Below are 22,677 nucleotides of genomic sequence, written 5' to 3'. Positions count from 1 at the left end.
ATGGTGCATCTATTTCCGTGCCGTGTTTTATGGCAGTGGCGATGCTTGGCTAATGCCTTGTATCCTCCATCTCGGCAGCACTTTTCTTCAATACCACATGCTGATTAACTCTTCACTGACTGCGCTAGGTGTCAAGACGCCTGTCTCGGTGATGAGAGCCGAGACGAGGGCAGGTGGCTGTATATGATTAGTATACTCTACAGGGTCTGGTAGGGTTCGACCTACTGTGAAGTCAACGGCATCTACTGCGGTGTTTGGTTTAGGTAAATCAATGTTACCAAAATACTCATCTGTGGGCGTCCGCTCCGCAAACGTCCTCTCATTCTCCGTCAGGTCTTTCTCATCCTCAGTCTGGAATTCAATGACCTGCTGGTCAATACCTAGATCATATTGGCCTAGAGGATAGAGTCGAACGAATTTATGACTAAGGGGGACATTAGTATCAGTATGCAAGAAAGCATCACAGCCAAGAGCCGAAACTCAACGGTATGGGGAAAAACTGCCCAAAACAAGATGTAGACATACCTTTCCGCAGCCACGTAGAATGGTTTCCCTGCAGCCTTCGCAAGTAGCGCAATTTGGTAAGTGCCCAGTCTGGAGATAATGCCTCCATTTTCAACAACACCTTCAGCACCGACGATGACCAGATTAACCTTGCCCATCGCATAACCCACAGCGCCCTCGCTGATTGTAGCAACTGGAACGCCCTTCGCCCTCAACAAAGAAACAACAGCTTTGCTCTCCGAGCTCCGCGCTTGGTTCATCACATAGATGACCTTGAATCTGACATTTCCTCCAGTCTTGCTGGCTTCCGCGGCCTTTCCTAGAAGCGTGCCCACTACTCTCGATCCACCATGTGTCAGAACTACACTTCCATCGCGAACAAAGTCTTTTCCGTACGCAGCGATTCTCTCTCTGGCAGCCTTTGCGCGGCTCACGAACAGCCTCCCATTGCTTAATAAGTGCTGTCGCACTGTCTCGAAGTCGCCAGTACTACTAGGCTTCATTGAACTGATCATATAGCGCTGGAACAAGTCTGTGCCAGCGGAGAGGGAGATCGAGTTGGGGATTCGGGATTTGAGGTAGTCGGACTGGGTTTTGACCAGATCAAGGAACTCGTAGACTGTATCCGCATTTGATTGCACAAGAAGCTCGATCAGGGCCTCGATCGCTGCAACTGGCATAGTAATCTCGGGGTCTTCATGCAGCAGGCGATTGTAGGTTTCGACAATGCTGTACAGTAATGAGTCAGTCATGTTCGCGCGTGTTGTGGGTACCATTTGGTTTGAGGCAGGTAGTTACTCGAAAGATTTAGACTTGTCACTTTGAGGAATGTTGCCTAGAGACGCCATTCTGGTCAATGCGGGGGGGTGACCTGCTAACGGGGGTGGTGTTGTGCTTCCTTCGAAAGTTCGTGATGTCGAAGCGGCTGGAATATATTCTCTCTCGTCAGCGAGGCTACACGATCTACCCATCCACAACCGCACGCGTCCAAGCCGAGCTACCGACAGCGCCGGTGCGACACTAGGGAGGAATCTAAGGCAAGGCGGCCACTGAGAGCCTGGAAGGAAATGGGACTTACAAGAGCTTCCGGGTGAATTCATGATGGGATGGGATGGGATGGGATGGGGGATGATTAGAGTGCAGATCTAGATTGCACAAGTAGATACCGGAAGGAAGGGTTGAGCGGAGAGAAATGAAATGGTCTGGTCTGAAGGTAACCGAAGGGGTGATGCAGTGGAGTATCAAAGGAAAAGTTAGGTGGTGGGTGCGTGGGTGCGTGGGTGCGTGGGTAGGTAAGCTAGAGGTAAGGTACCTTAGGTACAGTTATTGTACCGTAGGTAGGCAGCTATCTTATCTTAGGCGGTCGGATACAGGGAATCTTATTGTATCTAACCTGCTAACCTGCTAACCTTGGAAGGTAGCTCGGGTAGGCACCTAAATTTGCCTGATTTCCATAGGTCACTTGGGCATTGGCAGGGGCCGGCTCCAGGGACATCACAAGGTCGGCGGTCGGTTCCCACTGCCCAGCCTTCGTACAGTAGAGGCCAGCCCAGAAGACCGGTCGCGCGTGCCCGTGCGCTGACGTTGCTGCTGTGGTCCTTCGTTACTGTAATACAGTACGAACTACCTGCTAAGTAGTAGTACGAGTAGGGGACAGAAGTCCGTGCAATACAGGCTGGATCGCTTGAGTGATGAACACTACTCTTTCAACAATTCAGCCTATTTTTATGGTCTTATAACTTTATAACAAATGATACGAAACAATCCTTTCTAATAATAATAATACTACTTTATTGTATACTGATCAATTTGTTGCTTAAGATTTTTCCATTTAAACTTATTAATCTTTTAAATACAGATTTTAAGCTGTTTAAGCCTAACGCACGGACTTCTGTCCCCTAGTTCGTTATTCGTTACCAAGTATCTACCTACCTACCTAGGAGCCAAGCTCTCAGACGCTTCGGTGCGGCAATACCTTACCTCGTCAAACTAGAACTCCAGCTCCAGCTCCAGCTCCAACCCCAACTCCAACTCCATTTCCAGCTTCAACCCTACGTTCAATTAAGCAGGTCAGGCCAAACCACACCTCAAGGTACCGCCATTCACCATATACCCCGTACATACGTCTCGACTGCGAGACCTTCAACAGCATCCACTGCATATTTCCTGAGACTCCTGGTTTCCTGGTTTCCTGGTTTCCTCTGATGTCCAGACCACGCTTTCTCCCGTAGTCGACAAACAACCTATACTTCCTCAACCACCTTTGGTTCAGAATTTTCCAACACATGATTCTTCTGACGATCAATACCTTGGATATCGTCTCCTCTAGCGTTGCGACCGAGACCGAGCCCAGTGCAGCCAGTTGTCTGTCACACATTCCCATGAACCACATGGCAGTTGTTTCCACACCATAGGCTCTGGTTGAGAGGGCGACCTCCACACAACGTAACGCAACGCAATGCCCATGCCACCAAGAATATTCCCTGGCGATATAGAGCTGGGAAAGAGAGATGATGACCATCGGCCTGGGTCGAAAAGTGGTGTGGGCTTGGCAATCGCCTGGCAGCACCGGCAGATGTCACATAAACCCCATCGGAGGACTTTGAAGCGGATCGCCCTGGGCATAATTGCGTTAATTGGACTTTACTACTTCTTCAAAAATATGCCGACAGATCTTGAGAGTCCGAGACAAAGACCTAGTTACGGGCCTACATTGAGTGCCAAACCTCGGCCTCTAAGTACCCCTAAGGACGATACGGTTCCGAAAGCAGGACCAAAGGATATGGTGGAAGTGCCCCAGCATGATTTCAATGGCCCGATCAAATTCTACCACCTTGCCTCTAGTCTGCATGCAGTATCGAGGACACGAGGGTCTGAGCTGGTCAACAACAATGTGGTATGCTGTATTGTGCCTCTGTTCGGCATGCAACTGCTAATTTTGTAGCTCTTTGCTGCTGCAAGTTTAAAAAGTGCCGCAATCCTTCTCCCCATTGCCTGTGACATGGCAATCCGAGAAAAAAACTTTGTTCATTTCGCACTGATGGGCAGAGACGAAATACCCATGGATATACTGCAGTCTGTAAACGGCATCACGAGGGAGTGCAAGATTGTGTTTCATGGTATGCTAGAAGACATGCTCGTGAGGCGCATTCTAATTGTCGTCAGATGCCCGCCCTGATTATTCCAGTCAAAGTTCTGACTTCCGCATGGAAGTTAGTAGCGCAGCTGCTTTTGGACATATCAACACTTTCATACATCCCCAAGCAACTTTGATAGACGGTTCTGGGGAAGAAGAGTCTTGGTTCTCACGAGGTGTTGAGGATCGCGCGATCACCCTGGGTAGGACTGTGATTGAGCTTCCTAATAATGCGGAGAAGAACTTGATGTGGTTGAACCTGCTGGATAGTTCTTCTCTGAGCGGTAAGTGGCATCACCATTGTTAAAATATGTGCTAAATCGTCTCAGCCTGGAACAAAGTGACCATTGATATTATAATCCATGCGCAGCCTTCATCATCTGGTTCCCTGATCAGATTGCTCGAATCGTTGAAAAGGGCAGATTTCTCCTCATCCGCCTTACCTCGACTGACGATCGAGTTGCCTCACGATATCGATAATCCTTCGAGAAGATATCTTGAACGCTTTCGCTGGCCCACAATACCCGATCATGCAACAGGAAGCTTGCTCACCTTGCACCACCGAATTCCACAGCACGGCCTCACAGCAGAAGAGAATTCGATTCGCTTTCTCGAGTCATTTTGGCCCGCTGATCCATTCATGTCGCATGTTCTTGTACTTTCGCCAATGGTTGAACTATCACCTCTGTTCTTCCACTTTTTGAAATACAACGCTCTGGAGTACATGTACTCCACTAATAGGGGAGACCTTCGACAATTTCTTCTTGGCATTAGCCTTGACTTACCATCGACTTACTTGAATGACTCAAGTTTGTTTACACCGCCAGTACTAGCACATTCTACTGTGGGCGAAAATGCGGTTGTTACTGGCGTCACGCCGTTCCTGTGGCAGGCACCAAACAGTAATGCAGCATTGTACTTTGGGGACAAATGGGTGGAAATCCATGATTTTGTTGGGCATTTACTTTCTTCTCAGCATTCTCTCCCAACGCCAACAACACTGAATCAGAAACTGGTTAGCAGGACATATCCATCGTGGCTTGAGCATGTTTTGAAGCTTGTTCGTGCTCGCGGATATTGGACGATATATCCAAACTTCGAAAACCAGCATTCTCTCGCAGCTCTTCATCACGACCTCTACCAGCCTCCGGAGGAGTACTCGGAGGAGTTGAAAGCAGAGGCAACCGTGCCTGGGGAGCTGACGGCGGATCCTAAGCAGCACCTCTCGCTTAAGGATAAAGAAAAGACAGTCATAAAGACCTCACTCCTCGGTATTCTGCCAAATAAAGGCGACTTGCCAAATCTATCGGAAATGCCTCTTTTGACCTGGGACGGCGATTTGACTGATATTGATGGATTTGGTGGGCACGCTATTAATTACAGCAGCATTTTCAGGAGGGAGATAGGAGGGTGTACAGAAGATAGTGTGGGAAAGGACAGGGAAGGACTGTTTGCCAGTGATCTTTTCTGTTTGGACAAGCCAAAGACTTAGATGGGATGCAAGTAATGGAAGTGATGAATTGTCTGGATCCAAACCTACATGACAACCAATTAAGGCCAAAGACTTACATGTACTACTTGTTGTTTTCTCTCATTCTACTAAGCTGTAACCGTGCCGAAGATTAGGACCGGCAATCTTGCATCTGCATAGGAGCCACCTGCAGAGGCAGGCTCGCAGGCTCGGCAGTCCACGTGTGGTCCACAAAGAATTAGCCGACCGAGCACTCTTTTCTCCACACTGATATATAACAAGATAAGATTGAGGGGCGCACGACAAGTGGTCGGGTGGTGTAGTTGGTTATGTATGTCTTCACCAATACAGCAGCCTTCATTTGACTTGACTCCGGCTAATAAATAATGCAGCACATCTCGTTAACAGGTTACTGTTTACATGTTCGTTCATACCGAGAAGGTCCTGGGATCGAGCCCCAGCCTGATCAAAGTCCGGCAAATTGCCGATTATTTTTTTGGGGGGTTTTTTTTTTCTCATCCGCAAATCTTTGCTTCTGAAAGGTAAGATACTTACTTGCTGGCTCCTCCGTCTGGGTAGAGCGTCTTGACTTCAATCATCAATGTCCTCCCTGTATTCAGGACATTCTGTTGCGCGTTCCAGACAGCTTCCTTAGCTGGAGGAACCGGTCCCAAGCCCCAAACGAGAAATCAGCCGGTGTCTCATTCGCCACTGCACTACCCCCAACTAGGTATTGCACAAATCCTCCACACGACGTGACAATAACTGGATCTCAGTGCGCTCTTGCTTGCAAGTAAGCTCTCCAGTATTGTATTGTCATCTACATATTTTTTCCCTTCAAATGCCGCTCAAGAATCATTTCTACTCCGTGCAGTGGTGAACGAACTCTGCCCTGCTTCTTGTTCCCGGCCCACTCGTACATAACACATTGGCTCGCACATCACATCACGCACATCCCGTCCTACAGTACTCATCTTGTGATCTCCATCCACTTTCCATGACATTACTGAGAGTGAGCAATATTGCATTTCTCACAACCACAACCCCTAGAGCTACTCTGGGTCATTTCTCAAGACGTGGTATACACAAAATGTCCCCAAAGAGTCCAATAAATCTCCTCCGTGGCTGGCCTAACCCCACCCTCCTTCCCACTCCAGCAATACTCCGCGCAGCTCAGTCAGCCCTCTCAGATCCATCTATATCCACGCCTGGCCTTCTCTACGGCCCAGACCCGGGCTACCAGCCTCTTCGTGAGGAGATTTCCAAATGGCTCGGAGATTTTTACAGTGTCCAGCCAGACGCAAGTCGCATATGTATTACAGGAGGTGCAAGCCAGAACCTGGCATGCGTGCTGCAGGTCTATTCGGATCCCTTGAAGACCAAAGTGTGGATGGTGTCACCATGTTATTTCCTGGCTTGTACGTTGTTCAGGTCGAGCCGAATTGTCCCTCACTGTGTGTACCGGGGGTATTGTACTCTCAGAAGTGCTCCCTGGACACACGAGTAGAAGAGTAGCTGCTGATATCCCAATCATCGCAGGTAGGATTTTTGAGGATGCCGGGTTGAAGACAAGGGCCGTTGAAGAAGGAAGCGGTGGCATCGATTTGGTCACGCTCGAGAAGGAGCTGGAAAGTGCTACTCGTGCAGGCGGGGAATCGAAAGTGCGCAGTTCATTCTATCCAACCATGGATGGTGAGGAAACACATACTTATAAGACTAACGATGAATAGCAGCTAAAGCGATCAACTCCCTGGTCCAAAATATACAGCAACATAATATACTGTGTCCCAACATTTTCCAATCCTTCTGGTAAAACCATGTCTCTCCACACTCGAGAGTCTCTCGTGAGATTGGCTCGGAGATATGACGCACTCCTCGTCACAGACGACGTCTACGACTCTCTACAATTCTCGACCTCCTCAGCAACCTCGGGGGCTTCGTTGTCAAAAGCACTATTGCCTCGACTGGTTGATCTAGATAGAACTCTTGAGCCAGTTCCTCACGAGAACAGCTTCGGAAATGCAATGTCCAACGGATCCTTCTCCAAAATCGCCGGCCCAGGAGTACGGACGGGATGGTCAGAGGCAACTCCGAAGTTCACGTATGGCCTTTCTCAATGTGGCTCATCTCGCAGTGGAGGTGCACCCAGTCAATTAGCAGCAACCATGATGTCTGAACTCCTTAAGAGTGGGGAGCTGCAAAATCATATTGAGAAGATATTGAAACCCGCTTACCAAAAGAGATATGAGATAATGATTGAAGCGGTCAAGAAACATCTCATACCGCTGGGCGTAACTGTGGGGGAGGTCAGCTTCGAAAGTAAAGCTGTTTTCGGCGGATACTTCATCTGGCTTGAACTTCCGCAGAACACAAGCGCAGAACTCGTTGTAACCAAAGCCAAGCTGGATGAGAACTTGATTGTCGCCCCTGGACATCTATTTGAAGTCTCAAATGATTTGAGTGTTCAATTTCAGCAATCTCTGAGGCTTTGTTTTGCTTGGGAAGCAGAATCGGACTTGGAGGAGGGGATTGTGAGATTAGCGAGAGTTCTGAAAGATAATGGCACGGGTTCTTTGAGGAAGGTACCTGAGGTAGACCCACTGTCTGCAAGTCAGGATCTTGCAGAGTTTCAATGAACTTGCCTGGGAAATACATGATATTTCGAGTAGGGTCTATGGTCGACCGATACTGTGGAACTTTTCGTATGCCTGCCAGTATGATGACAATTGTGATATTATTGCAAAGAGACGTCGCCTCGTATTAGATGCCTCAAAGCTACACTGCCGGGATTACGCTCCAGAACTTGGTTAGCACGTCAAGGTCTACGTGGCTAAACAAGTGAAGTGACAGGCGCAATATTGGAGTGTTTCAATACATGATTGAGAGTTTCGAGTAGCAAGATGACAGGAGGATGAGAATAAAACTTTCACAACTCTGATGTCACGACAGAGATTCGGATTCATGTTAGGTATCGTCGCTTGTTTTCAATGAAACACAATCGAGAAGCGGATCAAACGCGTTTTGAGATTTTTCATCTGGTGCTTAGTTTGCGTCTAGTGTAATACTTTCAAGGAGCTGCAAAGCCAGAGCATCATTCTATGATAGAATCATCCCAGCCGAGCGAAATTCTCTGATTCCGCCTCGGTCGAACTCGAACTCCCCATTTATCACACCAGCGAGCCTTCAAAAGGAAAGCTCCAAAGACCGAAATGCAAAAATGTACACGCTGTGTGCAGGTTGCAACAGCCGCTTGATGCGACAGACATCCGCTCATGAGATTCAGTTACAAGTGTAGTGTGAAAGTGAGGCAGGGTGTAGAAAAGAAATAAATCATTACAGTAGGAGTCCAAATGTTCAATCCTCGTATGAGAAAAGATACCTCCTATGGCCATGTGCCAGATAAGTCTGATTAGGTGTGAACTGGCGTAGAGCTGTGTCGACCCCAGCCAGTGCCATAACCCCGAGCTGCCCGTCCCCCTCGTCCTGCAGGGTTTGGGCCTGAAGTTGCCAGGGGAGTGTCGTGGTTTGGAGATGGAAATGCATTGGATGATTCCCGTCCCCGACCGCCTCTTGGATGAGAAGATGACGTGTGTCGAGGAGTGCCACCCCGCGAACTACCTCGTCTTGGGTTACTTCGTTGCCGAGCTACTGGAACTGGAATGAAAACCTCCTTCGACTCATTTTGTCCCGGAACCTTGATGGTGATGGTTTCACTATTATTCGCAATCTGCTGGGGAAATCGAAGTGGTTCAACGCTTGACACTTGGGAGACCTGAAACTTCCGTGGTAAGTTTTTCGGCTGTGAAGGCGCGAGATCCCAAGCGAGGGAAGGCGCTGAGTTGGGAACTTTGATGACAGGTAATGATCCCATCTCCTGTTCCTCAAAACATGCCTCCGCGGCTGGTTTAGACTCAACAGCCCCGTTATCAGCGACAGCATCTCCGAAACCTAGAGCCGGAAGCGAAACCGTGGCGCCAAATTGCCGATTTGTAACTTCAAGGGCGTTCTTACTCGAAGAGTCGACTGCCAGAGCATGAGTTTTCGGGGGCGAATTCTTGCGACCAATCAGCGAATTGATTCTGTCTTGCCATCCCCCAGCCGTTGAAGCAGGCTCTTGTCGGCGCGCATCTTGATATAAAGAGTTGCTCCTTGCCGAATACTCCTGACGTGGAGGATACGCAGAATGATGCGAGACTGAAGGAACTGCGGGTGACTGCACAGCTTGGGCAAACGATGTTGGCTTGGGGGGGCCGATTGGTGCGAGAACAGGAGCTGGTGGAAGCTTGACTACCGGAGAAGGACGCGGAAGTGACACGTGGGGATGGGCAATATCACCGTCGTACGCAGGATGTCCCGCCATGGTGGGTGGTGGTGGAGATGGAGAACCTGGTCTCTCAAACTGACTAATCTGTTCTTCTAGACGAACATCCCGGTTGCTAGGGAAGAACCTAGAGCCGCGAATCGGAGCAGCTGGATTGGCATTTGGATTTGCCTGTGGTCTCCAAGCATCGACAAATGGTGGTTGATTGCTGACAGGATCCAGTTGGCGGCGACGCCCGACATCCTGATCCTCAAATATGCTCCGTGTAGATGGATCCTCCTGCGGCATTTCCGAATGACCTTTCCACGGCTGTGAAGGATCGTGGACGGTTGTGATATTTCCCTGCACCTTGCCTCGAGTACCATCTTCGTTAATACCCACCTTCCGCCAAGTTTCACTAATGACAGGCCCAGTGACCTCAGGTGGTGTGATACCCTGCTCGATCATTTCGCGTCTCCGTGCAAGCTCCTGTTCGCGCTGTTGGGCACCAAGAGCATCTTCTTGGGCGAGTTTCTCTGGTAGATTACTCCAGCCAGAATTAGCTACTGCTGCTCTGTTTGCAATGTCTTGGCGTGACATCGGCAACTGTCTATTTGGTGGTCCGATTGGAGCTGGCCGCGATCCATATGGCTCTCGGCCACGGGCTTGCTGAGATTGGTTACCACTACGATTTGCGTGTGGTGGTCCGATGGGGCCTGGGTGCGATGATTGGTGAATGTCAGGTAGCCTGCTCAACTCTGGGTTGAATGTTCCATTTCCAAGTGTTCTATCGCTTGTAGGCGGACCCCAGACATTCATCGACGATGATTGAGGGGTAGGGGCAGTACTCCAAGACTTCAGGCGATCAGATGTCGAAGCAGCATTGCTGTGCCAAGACGACGAGGAACGACTGTCTTGAGAGGACTGCTGCACCATAGGGCGGCTCGGATGAGCGCCGTTGACCTGGGTACCCTCGTCTGATGGGCGAGTATCGGTGGATTTGGGCTCTGTAGGGGCGACGACAACCAATTCCTGATCTGGCTTTGTACTCTTTGTTACCTCCAAGCCACTTTCGGTTTGTTGATCAGGCTCCTTGGCATGTGCAGAGGTTATAGTGGCGTCTCGGCTTTGAATGTGCGTTGGTGTTGACACTTCCTCCTTGGAAGCGTCTTTCTTCCTTTTCGTTTCAGGGGGAGGGCCCATGGCTTCCAGCTTGATACGAATCCGCTCCTTCCTCGCGGCGTCCTCACGTGCCTCTTCCTCGATTCTTCTCTTGATTGCAAGCTCACGAGTCTGGCGCATAATCTTCTTTTGTTCCTCGATAGGATCCTCGTAAGGTACAGCAGGAGGCTGGTTCTGGCCATCAGAAGTCACGGCAATGGGTGGTACGATTTGTCCATGTGCTGATTGAGGAGATGTATGACTGATGACAGGTGAAGCGCGAGATTGTGATTGCCGCTGCTGCTGGCTCTGATAACCACGTTGGCCATGCTGGTGACCCGAGGGTGAAAAGTTTCGTGGCGATGACGGTGCATCGCTAACAGCTGCAAGAGAACCTCTGCGAATGTTTAGTATTTCATGTGGCGGTGGCATTTCGTGCCCTCTGCTCATACGTCTGACGATGTTTCCGCTGCCTCCGCTAACGTTAGAAGAAGTTCTGCGGCGACCATAACCACCGTCCTGACCCGCTCTGTGCGTTTGAAATGCTGCAGATGGTTCAGGATGCCCATCTTGCGAGGGTCTTTGAAGTACCGCAGGTTGGTGTGCGCGCGCATCATTACGCAAGGATCCTCTGCGAGTTTCATTAACAGGCTCATATCTGCCGGATTGAGAGTTGTAGAGTTCACGACTAGTGTTCGCGCCTTCCCTCCATGATCGACTGAAGTCATCGGCAGCGATCTCCTTAGCTGGGGGAGGAAGTATGCCATTGAACCCATGTGGATCTCTCTGACTGAATCGATTTTGCTGAGGTGGTTGCTGCAGAGACTCGGAAACAACAGGTGCCACTTTATCAACGGGAGGCAATGGCGCCCATGGGGATTTGACAGGTGTAGGGGGTCCGGGGGGCTTCGCAACAAGTGTAGGCTTCTCGCTTGCTCCCTTGAGAACCAGCCCGGCTCTTCCAGAACCAAATACACTTGGCTTAATAGCTGGTGAGGCTGACGCCGGAGCTGATGGTGCCGGCGACTTCGGTTTTACTGCTTCGGACGCCACCGTCTCCTTCAAAATAGGCGCTGGTGTGGGTTCAGGAACTGCTGCGGGTGTATCATCAGCTTGGGGAAGAGTGATCTTGGTGCCATCAGTCCATTCGATTGTCTCTGGAGCCCAGTCATCGTCATCGTCATCAATGTCTGCCCAATTTGCTTGCTTGCCAGGATCGTCGGATTGAAGCCTGGTTGCAAGATGGATTCCATAACGCTGCTTCAATTCCTCATCCGTAAATCGCTTCGGTTCTGCGGGAGGTGTTGCTTCTGAAGTATTAGACTTGGCTTTCCCAATTTGTTAGAAGTGTAACGTACGTCTGTTCTTGTTCCACACAGCACTGGCATCCGGAGCTGCGCCTGCCTTTCCACCGCTGGCTGAGGTTGCTACTCGAGGTGCAGAGTCACGAAGACCGCTTCCAGTTTTTGCAACTAATCGAGGTCTCAACGCACTGCTGGCAGAAGATGGGCCGATCTGAGCTGCTGTAGCTCCAGCAGCGCGTTTTTCCCCAGCCTTTGCGGGTGTAGCTGCGCTTGTACCTTTCGCTGCAAGAAATGTCTTATTGACGGATACAGGTTTAAAGGATGCAAACTTCTTCACCGTAGACGTGGTTCGGACGTGTCCCTTCTCGTCGACTTGACCCTTCGAGACGTCCACTTTCGAAGCTTCGGTGTCGGATCCTCCACTAACGCTGACCTCCGCCGAGTTGATATTTGACTCCACATGCTCTCCTTCTTGCTTGATATTATTGCTCTCGGTAGCTCCATTTACGGCAGGTTGCTCCGGAAGGACATCTTGACATGGGGTGTCACTGGGGTTCTACGCGCAATTCAATTAGGTGTATCTGCCACAAGGAGGGGATTGCTGGCAGACGTACCAGATCATCATCGGGGAATATAGACGGCGTCACAATGATTTCAGAGGTGGCTTCAGTTGCCATCATACGTCTTCGGAGTTTTGTTTCTGCGTGTTGTCAGGTTCATGTGTTGTTCGACCCGGCGCTGAAGGTAGTTCGGGGATGAGGGAAAGGCGTGAGCTGCAGAAGAAGGAGTGACGCAGGTTATGATGATTAAGTAAAAAGACTCCTTTGTTTGAAGACGCGGCGTCGCGATACTTGCATGCGTGCGTGTCCTTTGCGTCGGGGATGGATGGTGAGGTTGCAAGTTCGTTGTAGACGTAAGGAACGGGGGTGTTGATGGTCGGTTTTCAAGACGAGCTCCGAATCGCTTAGCGCCACTCCAAGGCTGAGGCTGAGGCTGGGCTGGGCTGGGCCGGCTGCTCTGATCTGCTGCGCTGCTTCTCAATGAACTTCACCTCTACAATTTCACTGCCCCCAAATAGGATTACACTTTACCAGTCCTAGTAAACGTTTTCACTTTGGGTTTTTGATTTTGCAAAAACTCTGTGGTTGGTGCCAAAGGAAGGGAGTGCATTTGTATTTTATTTCAGGTCTCCAAAGCTGCATTTAGAGACGCATTGCCTGGCCTGTCCAGCCATTAACTCCGTCAGAACAGATTACTGGCTGCTAGATTATAAGTCTCGTTTGTCGTATAAGTATCTAGTCATAGACAGGCACAAGTCAGTTTCTCCTCGCAAAATCACAAGCATCAAATATGGGTGCATTGGGCATAACTTGCAACACCATGGTACTCGACTGCTAGAGCAAGACATGAGCAGACCCACTGTACAGAGGTGATTAAACCAAAGATACACGGCAGAATTTTCTACCACTTATCAAGCTTTATTCTTCGACTGATGATCGCTGTCCTGAATTCGCGACTAGACAGAAGTCTAAGAGAGTCTACTCCGTCACCCCAGCATTTCAATGAACTTTACCTGCATCGACCAACGATGGCAGCATATTCCTTAATACGATCGTCCGGTACCACACTGCATGAGTCTGACAACCATTTCCAAACGATATTTTATCTGCTCGCTGCTCCGAGTCTCTGACATAATCTTGACGATCGTTTGTCAAAATGTCCACGAATAATTCTTACTGGCTTCCTTCAAGGGTCGACAAAGTATTAAGATTGATCAGAGAATTGACTTGGTATTTCCGTATTTATTTACATCGTTCGTAGTCTAACAAGCCTCCATCGCACGTAGTCCCAATATCCCTTCCTTAATGAGCGTTGTTCTTGTGGTGGCCTGATATTCAGTCAGCAGGCGAATCTCTTGAGATAGCAAAGGTTGGGAGGCAATACGAAGATGGAAGTAGTAGTTCTGGGCATAACCAATAGCAACCAAGAAGACAATAGCATGGATGATGGCTGAAATTCGGTCAGTGTCTTGTTCACTCTGTCGTGGTGGTCTGAACATACGTGTACCCGTTGGGTTCTTCCCGAAGTGCTTTGCTTGATATCTACCAACAAGACCCTTTGGCTTGATTTCTGGTGCAGCGCCGCGAGGAAGTTTTTCGTAGAAGCTGACTACTCGCTGCATACGTGCTGCATCCTGAGCAGCACCTAGCCCCTGCTTTCTCTCAGTGAATGTCCTGGACCATGTAACGGGTCTCGTCGTTCAGGGAAATCGGTGTGGAGCTCAATTGACGCTGGCACGATGTGGGTGAGAACTCACGGTAGGGGATGCCACCTAGATCAATTAGTAGCTTTCCTCCATGCGGTACTATCCAGTATTGCGCGTACCTTAGGTGGGATGAGAGTGGAAAGGGCTCTGCGAGTAATGAAGCTCATCTTGGTGACTACTGGCTCGGAGTCAGCGTCAATGGCATGCAACTAAGAAGCACGGAATCTTCTCGCCGTTTCGCTCGGAATTCCTGACTTCAGTGCAGTTTCTTGATGGTTTATGGGGGGCGTGGCGTGCGATTGAGATGTACGAAAAGGCTTTGACGATGGGCATATCCGAAAGCTACGGACTCTAGCGTCGCTTTTCGCTTACATAACGCTTCCGTATGGCAACTCCAACGATTTCAACTCAATTTAGCGCCTCACTGTTGTCACAGTCAACAAACAATGTCACTTCTACGACCCTCAATTGCAGGTAGGCTGCTCAGAGCAGGCACGCCATGTGTTCGAAGATCGGTTCCTGGTGCCGTACGATTCGAAAGCCAGACGGCATTGGGGACGCCCCTCACATCCAGCACTCCACTAGCTACACAAAAGACAATAGAAGTTGAGAGGATCGAAGTCAAGCATAACCAACCAGAATACACGGCCGAGGTTGATCACGCGTCCTCGTATTATTCCTACGACGGTTGCTAATTAAGCCACGGCTGACTTTCCTAGGCAATTCTCTCCAGTCCCCAAACGAGTCATGAACGGCAGTGAGGCTGGTGAAGTTCTTTCAGCTGCTGTTCTATCTGGAGCACCAATCGAGCTTGAGGCAAGAACAGTCCGGTATTGTAATTTTTACCTCCATCTCGAATGTTCTAACAGTCAGCAGCATCTATCGGCCAACTAAACCCGCTACACAGTCTGGAGACTGGCACGGCCACCACTGGCGCATGGACTGGGATATACTCTCTAAGGGACATCGATGGGAGAACCCATTGATGGGCTGGCAATCTTCGGCGGACTTTATGCAAGGCACACACTTGACCTTCAAGTCGAGGGAGGATGCGATCAGGTTTGCAGAGAAGCAGGGCTACGAGTATTTTGTTCAAGAGCCGAATGTCCGCAAAACAGCCCCAAAGGCCTATGCGAACAACTTCTTGTGGTCTGATAAGAAGCTGAAGCATATTCGAACGAAGTAGCGGGTTGGCAAGCTGTTGATATGTTGTTCGCGGCGTTCATGTCATGGATTGGGTTAACAAGAAGCGGACTTAAGCAGTGCAGTCCTGTGGCAATCCACGCTCCACAGTACATGAAGAATACAGGTGCGGTTTTAATTATTCCCCTGATCTATTCTTATACTCCTTTGAGACGATGCTATTTGCCTCACTCATCAACATCTTGACTTCGATGGGCGGCACTTAACCGGAATCAAGTTCCTGGCTCTGAATCGTTGTCTAGATATGCGTAGCCTCTCCCAGGTTACAATAGTGCAACTTGTCAACTTATTGGCACTAGAGGGACTCACATCGGCTGACAGGGTGAAAGCAAGGCTTGCCCGCCAACCTACCAATGTTTTGTTTCGCGGTCTCCTCTATTCAAATGCTTGAACCGGGTATTTTGCTCGGTTCCGAGGCCTCGTTTGGTGGTCTACCTAGGTAACCTCCCTGAGAGTTGGATGTCACATGTTATATTTTCAGGCACATTTGTTTTCGCACTTTGTTTGGCTCTTTCATGATGTAGTTGGTCCAACTAAGGCTCGCTTGTTTCCTCTTATTGGCCATGAGAATGCCAATCGACGTCATTTGAGATCTTTCGAGTCGTGGAACGAGATCACAGTAATGGGAAGTCAATTGAAGAATCGCCAGTTCATCTCAACCCCCACAGACGATTTCACAGCCTCCCACAAGGATCTCAGATTATCTGTGCTTCTTTTATGGTCAAAGTCGCCCTTTTAGTTGTCCCTCTTGAAATGAGCAGATTACCTTGTGATCTGCCTCCACTTAATCGGGCGTATCTATAATTGTGCACTTGTTCATCGCGTCAGAATCTATTCTGTGAGGCGGTGCATAGTAGTTATCATGCAGCGCTGCAGAGCTTCATAGTCAGGGCGGTCTCGGTGTGCTGTTCTGATCTTTTAATTGGTTGGAATTGTTCGGGCTGGAGATGTTCTGTTTCGAGTTGACATGCATCCGAAGCTCGGAAAGTTTTGACCTTAACCACACGCACCAATGACCTATGACTTCAGGGGCACATCCGTTTTATGAGCTCTTGCTCGTCGGTCACATCAATTTCAATAGTTCGGATGCTCTTGAGCCGCATCCAAAGACATGCGAATATGCATTTACAGTACTGCTGGGTTTGCCCGATGCTTCATGATTTGGCTAGCGAGGTCCAGTCATTTGACTTTATAAAAGCTTTGCTGGGCAATCCTTGCGCTTGGTGCCGAGTCAAACGTGGCTTGTTGCATAGGAGCCTATCTGGACTGGTTCTTGCTAGCAAGAACAGCTCAGCCACGGCCTTGTAACCAGCCATCCCAGATACTTCTTGTGTCATATTTAGAGTACATGCTCCGCCTCGTTGAGCAACTGCCCCACCGACTGCACTGTTCCTGCCAGCATAGTATGCAATGTCACTGTGACCAGCTAAGTCTTGCCAAGCTGGCAGGCAATATAAGATGAACAGCATAGTGCCGTTGATTCTTGATAGTTACTGTTCCTGAAGTCACACTCTTTCAAGTCTGCTTAATAACATCCATAACATTCTTTTCATCCAGCTTACGCTCTTTTAAAGCTGTCTTTGTCATTCGCTTGCGCTTCACCCCTCCTTGTACCTTTCCCCATCCTTTAATCAGCCATGCGCTTTATTCTACTCACTGTAGCAGCAGTCTCGCTCTCGCCTGTCTGTGCTACTTTTGGTCCCCAGGACCCCTCCTATGATAAAGGGGACAATACATGGGGTATGTGCGAGGAGGACGGGAAACACTCCAATTCAACAGAAGGACCGGGTCTGATCTCTGGAATCATGGCGGTGACGATAATGGTAAAGACGATGATGACAAATATGGCGCCCATAAGTCCAAGATCTGTTGGACTGTGCCACATGCTCCGAAATCTTACCAGACCTATCATGCTCCGAAGACTTGGACAAAGCCTGTCAAAGATCACAAGACCATTACTTACAGCGACACACCCATGAATCCTTTGCCGACGACATTGGGCCCTCCCCAAAGCTATGTACGTCAATTCTCAAATCCACAGCATGATGAAGGCGAACCGTCGGCTGACATTAGCTTGAAGACAGTTCTTCCCCCGCAGCCGACCACAGAAACAGTTGGCTCAAGCACTGTGCCAGTACTTGTCATTCCAACTCCCCAGCCCGTGACATCACTGATTCCGACCACACCTTCCACTATAGTCACGCCTGCTCCCACACTCAAGCCTTCTACTACGGCTCCTCCTCAGCAAGGCAATTCCACGGTCCCGTCGCCTCCCATATTTACTGGTGATGCTACGGCGCATCACATCCGTCGTGCTTCTCTCCTGGTCGCTGCCGGGTCTGTTTGGCTAGCCATGCTTCTGATCTGAAGATGTGCTAGGTACCTGGAGAATTTTCCACATGCTTGAAAGTGTACTGTTTGGGATCCAAGTACATGGTGCGACGAGGATGTTATTTTAGTGGCACAAGTGGTTACATCCAGGAAGGCTATCATAAACTTGTTGTTGTATATTTGTAGAAGGTCGTCCTTGTCAGTATCATATCGCTCAATAGGTGAAATCCATACACAATGTTACATTAGCCGTCCAGTCAATTTAACGTAATTATAAGAGCTCGTTCTTGCCGCGACAGTCAATTGGCAAACGGCCAAATATAAATAAAAATAGGGGTCTCTGATGGGTAACACAGTGGGAACGCAGAGTACGCAGAGTCCGCAAGCCGATGTTGACATGATTGAAGTATTATTATGAGTTGTCTCTATGTTTGTCTCTTGGAGCGTGAATACGTTCAATGCAAACTCCTGGGCCCGTCAACTTTTGTACATCGAGCATTGGTAGGTAGGTACCTTGCCGTAGTTACTCCACCTTTGGCTACCAGTGACGGCCCTGACGAGAGGCTCTTCTCAACTTAGCCGTATATTAGCCGGTACTAGTGCCAAACCTTAAATATGTCTTGCACATGCAGCTCTAAATCTGACAAGTTGCCGCCTCCGACGACAGAGCTTTGAACTCCATATACCAACGAACGGGCAGTTCTTGCAAGAAGCAGCTCGGAAAAATGGACGACCTCGAATCCCTTGAACTCCTTTCCTTGGTCTCAAAGGTCACCTCCGAGCTTCAAAATCATCTTGGAATCAGCGACAAGACACTGGCGGAATTCATTATTGCACAGCACTCAGAATGCAAGTCCCTCAACGAGTTTCAAACAAAGCTGGATGCCATGGGAGCGGACTTCCCACAAAGTTTGATTGAGAGTGTGGATCGCTTGGTGCGAACCATGCATCCAAAATTCAGGAGTATGAAGACGATAGAGAGGGAACAACCCTCACATAGGTCTCGAAAATTGGAGGAAAAGACCAAAGTTTTCAAGGGGCTTGCAATGCCTGATATGGAAATACCTTGGCAAGAGCACTCGACTGAAGAACCTGCAAATGGATCTGTGAAACCTGGGACGGATGCAATCGATGATACCCTGGCGCTACTGGAAGGTCTCGAGAGCAAAGCAAGAATCGAAAAGCCCACCCAAACCACCCGCAAGAGAAGTCGGAGCCCTAGCGACGATAACGATCGTGGTAGAAGTCGAAAGGATAAATACAGATCACGATCGCGGTCTGTGGAGGAAAGACGGCGCAAGAAAATTGGGTATGGAGAAGAAGATGAATATGGTCGGTCAAGAAATGGGCACAAAAGCAGCCGGCGAAGAAGGGAAGACGACGATCCATTCAGACGCCCGCCGTTACCGGAGATCGACGACGAGCCAATAACTTACAAAGTCTATGATGGACATGTTACGGGGGTGAAGGATTTTGGCGCATTTGTTAATATTCATGGGGTCAAAGGCAAGGTTGATGGGCTCGTCCATGTATCAGCTTTGGTAGAAGGTCAGCGCGTCAATCATCCGTCTGACTTGGTTACAAGGGGTCAGCCAGTCAAGGTCAAAGTCATCAAGATAGATGGCTCAAGGATTGGGCTTTCAATGAAGGAGGTCGATCAGGAGACTGGAAGAGATCTTGCCCCACAGACGAGAATACAATCTGGCGCCAATATGGAACAGATAGGAGGAGGCAAAGATGAGTATAATCTCATAGACGACAAGGTCCTTGTATTCGAAGGTGATTTGACCAAGAACTCCCAGCGAACGAGGAAGAGAATGACTTCCCCTGAGCGCTGGGAAATTCGTCAACTTATCGCATCGGGTGTTGTGAAGGCCTCAGATTATCCAGATCTCGATGAAGACTACAACGCTACACTAAACGGCGAGGGCGAGATGGAGCTAGAGGAGGACGTTGATATCGAACTCCGAGAAGAGGAACCGCCCTTCCTTGCCGGCCAAACTAAGCAATCATTAGAGCTGTCTCCCATCCGAGTTGTTAAAGCTCCTGACGGATCCATGAATCGTGCTGCTATGGCTGGAGCTACCTTGGCAAAGGACCGAAAGGAACTGAGGTCACAGGAAGCACAAGACAAAGCAGCTGAAGAGGGCTCCAAGGTTGATCTATCGGCGCAGTGGCATGATCCCATGGCAGACCCGGATGAAAAGAAGTTTGCCACTGATCTCCGGAGCATCAAAGCAAATCCAGCAAACGAAACTATACCGGAATGGAAGAAAGCCACACAGAGCAAGGACCAGTCCTTTGGGAGACGAACGGATATGACTATTAAGCAGCAAAGAGAATCCTTACCCGTGTATAGATTTAGATCAGAGCTCATCAAAGCCGTACACGCGAATCAATTACTCATTGTTGTTGGAGACACCGGGTCTGGAAAGACAACACAATTAACTCAATATCTGGCAGAGGCTGGGTTTGCTAACAACGGCATGATTGGATGTACTCAACCACGTCGTGTCGCAGCTATGTCAGTCGCAAAGCGTGTTGCTGAGGAGGTCGGTTGCGATCTCGGTCAAGAGGTTGGATACTCTATTCGATTTGAAGATTGTACCAGTCCGGCAACAAAGATCAAGTACATGACCGATGGCATGTTGCAGCGTGAGATTCTGATGGATCCTGATATCAGGAGATACTCCGTTATCATGCTGGACGAAGCTCACGAACGTACGATTTCTACCGATGTGCTCTTCGCATTGTTGAAAAAGACTATTAAACGGCGACCTGATCTAAAGGTCATCGTCACCTCTGCGACTTTAGATGCGGACAAGTTCTCTGCTTATTTCAACGAGTGTCCGATCTTCTCAATCCCCGGTCGGACATTCCCTGTCGAGGTCATGTATTCGCGAGAACCTGAATCCGATTACCTGGACGCAGCTCTGGTAACAGTAATGCAAATTCACCTGACAGAACCCCCCGGAGATATCCTATTATTCTTGACTGGCCAGGAAGAGATTGACACTAGCTGCGAAATTCTTTTCGAGCGTATGAAAGCCCTCGGCCCAAGCGTTCCGGAACTTATCATTCTGCCGGTTTATTCTGCACTACCAAGTGAGATGCAAAGCAAAATCTTTGATCCTGCGCCTCCGGGGAGCAGAAAGGTTGTGATAGCCACGAATATTGCCGAAACATCTATCACAATTGATCACATCTATTACGTTATCGATCCTGGGTTTGTCAAGCAGAACGCGTATGATCCAAAACTAGGGATGGATTCACTTGTGATCACTCCGATCTCCCAGGCCCAGGCCAAACAACGTGCCGGACGTGCTGGGAGAACCGGCCCTGGGAAGTGCTTCCGCCTTTATACCGAATCTGCTTTCCAGTCTGAAATGCTGCCAACCTCTATTCCCGAGATTCAGCGACAGAATTTGTCGCATACTATTCTGATGCTTAAAGCGATGGGAATCAACGATCTCTTGCATTTCGACTTCATGGATCCTCCCCCTACAAACACTATGTTGACAGCCTTGGAAGAGCTTTATGCCTTGTCTGCCTTAGATGACGAAGGTCTATTGACTCGGCTCGGTCGAAAGATGGCAGATTTCCCAATGGAGCCGTCGCTTGCCAAAGTTTTGATAGCGGCGGTTGACCTTGGATGCTCTGACGAAATTCTAAGTATCGTTGCAATGCTGTCAATGGCTACTATCTTCTATCGCCCGAAGGAGAAGCAGTCACAAGCAGACCAGAAGAAAGCCAAATTCCATGATCCTCACGGCGACCATCTTACTCTACTCAACGTGTACAATGGCTGGAAGCAGAACAAGTTTGCAAATCCATGGTGCTTCGAAAACTTCATCCAAGCTCGGTCAATGCGCCGCGCAAAGGATGTACGGGATCAGCTCGTAAGTATCATGGACAGGTACAAACACCCTGTTGTCTCGTGCGGTCGCAATACGCAGAAGGTCAGGCAAGCTCTTTGCAGCGGATTTTTTCGTAATTCGGCGCGAAAGGATCCCCAGGAAGGCTATAAGACCCTCATTGAGGGTACACCAGTTTACCTGCATCCAAGCTCGGCCCTCTTCGGAAAACAGGCGGAATGGGTGATTTACAACACCCTTATCATGACGAGCAAGGAGTACATGCACTATACTACTTCAATCGAACCTAAATGGCTTGTCGAGGCCGCTCCGTCATTCTTTAAGGTCGCACCGACAGACAAGTTGAGTAAGCGAAAGAAAGCTGAAAGAATCCAGCCGTTGTATAACAAATTTGCTGCCGAGGATGATTGGAGGCTGTCATCACAGAAACGACAAGGCAGGGGAGGTGGTGGTGGAACATGGGGCTGATTCATAGCTGCATGGAATATAGTATTTCTTGTACTAGAGATATTCAATTGATCTGACCTCCAGAATTCATTCTCTGCGTTGTCTTCTAATTCAATCTCAATATTCCGAAGCTACCTGCTCATTAAGTCGCTTGTGAGCATCGTGCTTGGCTCGCTCCCTGTCGACGAAGTTGAGACCCCGAGTCTCGAACTCTCTGTCGATGAAAGCTCCAGCCAAGCCGGCGAGGATCTCCTTAGCTTCAGCGTGGCTTGCCGGCTTTCCGTTCTTAGCACAGTGCTGCTCATATGCCTTTGCGGCCTGTTGGCGGATGAATTAGCTGTGGGTTGGTAAGAAAGAACCACTTGGTGTCAGTACCTCATATGCAGCCGCTCCTCCAATGAGCTCGTGCGAGATCTTCGCCTTATGCTCGTCCGGGGTATTTTGATACTTCGTAGCGTCAGTAACGAGCCTAAATGTGTCGGAATCCAGTGTCAAAATACCTGGTCGAAGGCTTGGGCCTCGTTAGAATCGCCTCCGAACCATCCCATGATGAATGTCTGAATGATCTTGTAATTGGTTCGCAGGGGGCGTGTTTGAATGTAGCTATTGGTGATTTTACTTATATTCAGTAGGAAGTGTGAGAGTCGATGAGAAAGAAAAGAGGGAGGAGAAGAGGGGT

At 49.2% G+C, this 22,677-nt stretch overlaps 9 protein-coding genes across 9 annotated transcripts; 5 read left to right on the top strand and 4 right to left on the bottom strand.

Moving 5' to 3' along the window:
• Nucleotides 1-87: 87 nt before the first annotated feature.
• Nucleotides 88-1,604, bottom strand: GCN3 (translation initiation factor eIF-2B subunit alpha; the record flags this gene model as incomplete). The annotated part of the gene is made up of 5 exons (XM_058504646.1): nt 88-177; nt 226-424; nt 526-1,233; nt 1,303-1,429; nt 1,583-1,604. The coding sequence occupies 5 exons, from the start codon at nt 1,602-1,604 to the stop codon at nt 88-90; spliced, it is 1,146 nt and encodes a 381-aa protein (XP_058359202.1).
• Nucleotides 1,605-2,236: 632 nt separating this feature from the next.
• On the top strand, nt 2,237-5,200 carry ONS95_011051 (uncharacterized protein). The gene is made up of 4 exons (XM_058504645.1): nt 2,237-3,400; nt 3,449-3,623; nt 3,670-3,924; nt 3,970-5,200. The coding sequence occupies exons 1-4, from the start codon at nt 2,963-2,965 to the stop codon at nt 5,130-5,132; spliced, it is 2,031 nt and encodes a 676-aa protein (XP_058359201.1). The 5' UTR covers nt 2,237-2,962; the 3' UTR covers nt 5,133-5,200.
• A 1,001-nt stretch (nt 5,201-6,201) lies between these two features.
• Nucleotides 6,202-7,747, top strand: ONS95_011050 (uncharacterized protein; the record flags this gene model as incomplete). Its single annotated transcript, XM_058504644.1, has 3 exons — nt 6,202-6,529; nt 6,651-6,772; nt 6,842-7,747. The coding sequence occupies 3 exons, from the start codon at nt 6,202-6,204 to the stop codon at nt 7,745-7,747; spliced, it is 1,356 nt and encodes a 451-aa protein (XP_058359200.1).
• A 773-nt stretch (nt 7,748-8,520) lies between these two features.
• On the bottom strand, nt 8,521-12,768 carry ONS95_011049 (uncharacterized protein; the record flags this gene model as incomplete). Its single annotated transcript, XM_058504643.1, has 3 exons — nt 12,491-12,768; nt 11,931-12,432; nt 8,521-11,879 (listed from the first exon to the last, which is right to left on the bottom strand). Exons 1-3 carry the CDS (start codon nt 12,554-12,556, stop codon nt 8,521-8,523), a joined length of 3,927 nt encoding a protein of 1,308 aa, XP_058359199.1. The 5' UTR covers nt 12,557-12,768.
• An 877-nt stretch (nt 12,769-13,645) lies between these two features.
• On the bottom strand, nt 13,646-14,309 carry ONS95_011048 (uncharacterized protein; the record flags this gene model as incomplete). The annotated part of the gene is made up of 3 exons (XM_058504642.1): nt 13,646-14,088; nt 14,194-14,208; nt 14,262-14,309. The coding sequence occupies 3 exons, from the start codon at nt 14,307-14,309 to the stop codon at nt 13,699-13,701; spliced, it is 453 nt and encodes a 150-aa protein (XP_058359198.1). The 3' UTR covers nt 13,646-13,698.
• A 279-nt stretch (nt 14,310-14,588) lies between these two features.
• NUO21 (NADH:ubiquinone oxidoreductase 21kD subunit) lies at nt 14,589-15,328 on the top strand (the record flags this gene model as incomplete). Its single annotated transcript, XM_058504641.1, has 3 exons — nt 14,589-14,812; nt 14,862-14,972; nt 15,019-15,328. 3 exons carry the CDS (start codon nt 14,589-14,591, stop codon nt 15,326-15,328), a joined length of 645 nt encoding a protein of 214 aa, XP_058359197.1.
• Nucleotides 15,329-17,080: 1,752 nt separating this feature from the next.
• ONS95_011046 (uncharacterized protein) lies at nt 17,081-17,713 on the top strand (the record flags this gene model as incomplete). Its single annotated transcript, XM_058504640.1, has 2 exons — nt 17,081-17,362; nt 17,426-17,713. The coding sequence occupies 2 exons, from the start codon at nt 17,081-17,083 to the stop codon at nt 17,711-17,713; spliced, it is 570 nt and encodes a 189-aa protein (XP_058359196.1).
• Nucleotides 17,714-18,335: 622 nt separating this feature from the next.
• On the top strand, nt 18,336-22,038 carry PRP22 (DEAH-box ATP-dependent RNA helicase prp22). Its single transcript, XM_058504639.1, has one exon. The coding sequence runs from the start codon at nt 18,402-18,404 to the stop codon at nt 22,017-22,019; it is 3,618 nt and encodes a 1,205-aa protein (XP_058359195.1). The 5' UTR covers nt 18,336-18,401; the 3' UTR covers nt 22,020-22,038.
• ONS95_011044 (uncharacterized protein) lies at nt 22,039-22,641 on the bottom strand. Its single transcript, XM_058504638.1, has 3 exons — nt 22,499-22,641; nt 22,374-22,445; nt 22,039-22,316 (listed from the first exon to the last, which is right to left on the bottom strand). The coding sequence occupies exons 1-3, from the start codon at nt 22,544-22,546 to the stop codon at nt 22,116-22,118; spliced, it is 321 nt and encodes a 106-aa protein (XP_058359194.1). The 5' UTR covers nt 22,547-22,641; the 3' UTR covers nt 22,039-22,115.
• Between the last annotated feature and the right edge of the window lie 36 nt (nt 22,642-22,677).

The sequence above is a fragment of the Cadophora gregata genome (assembly GCF_030347475.1).
Source record: "Cadophora gregata isolate MNR1 chromosome Unknown scaffold_5, whole genome shotgun sequence".
Classification (NCBI taxonomy): domain Eukaryota; kingdom Fungi; phylum Ascomycota; class Leotiomycetes; order Helotiales; family Ploettnerulaceae; genus Cadophora; species Cadophora gregata.
The sequence above is the reverse complement of the archived record's forward strand: the minus strand, read 5'-3'. Positions and strand labels throughout refer to the sequence as shown.

Coding starts and splice junctions, on each gene's coding strand:
- ONS95_011051 (XM_058504645.1), top strand. CDS start 2,963: ATGCCCATGCCACCAAGAATATTCCCTGGCGATATAGAGCTGGGAAAG. Junction 3,624..3,669: donor GTGCAAGATTGTGTTTCATG/GTATGCTAGAAG, acceptor AATTGTCGTCAG/ATGCCCGCCCTGATTATTCC. Junction 3,925..3,969: donor GGATAGTTCTTCTCTGAGCG/GTAAGTGGCATC, acceptor AAATCGTCTCAG/CCTGGAACAAAGTGACCATT.
- PRP22 (XM_058504639.1), top strand. CDS start 18,402: ATGGACGACCTCGAATCCCTTGAACTCCTTTCCTTGGTCTCAAAGGTC.
- ONS95_011044 (XM_058504638.1), bottom strand. CDS start 22,546: ATGGGATGGTTCGGAGGCGATTCTAACGAGGCCCAAGCCTTCGACCAG. Junction 22,446..22,498: donor AGGCCCAAGCCTTCGACCAG/GTATTTTGACAC, acceptor GACGCTACGAAG/TATCAAAATACCCCGGACGA. Junction 22,317..22,373: donor GAGGAGCGGCTGCATATGAG/GTACTGACACCA, acceptor ATCCGCCAACAG/GCCGCAAAGGCATATGAGCA.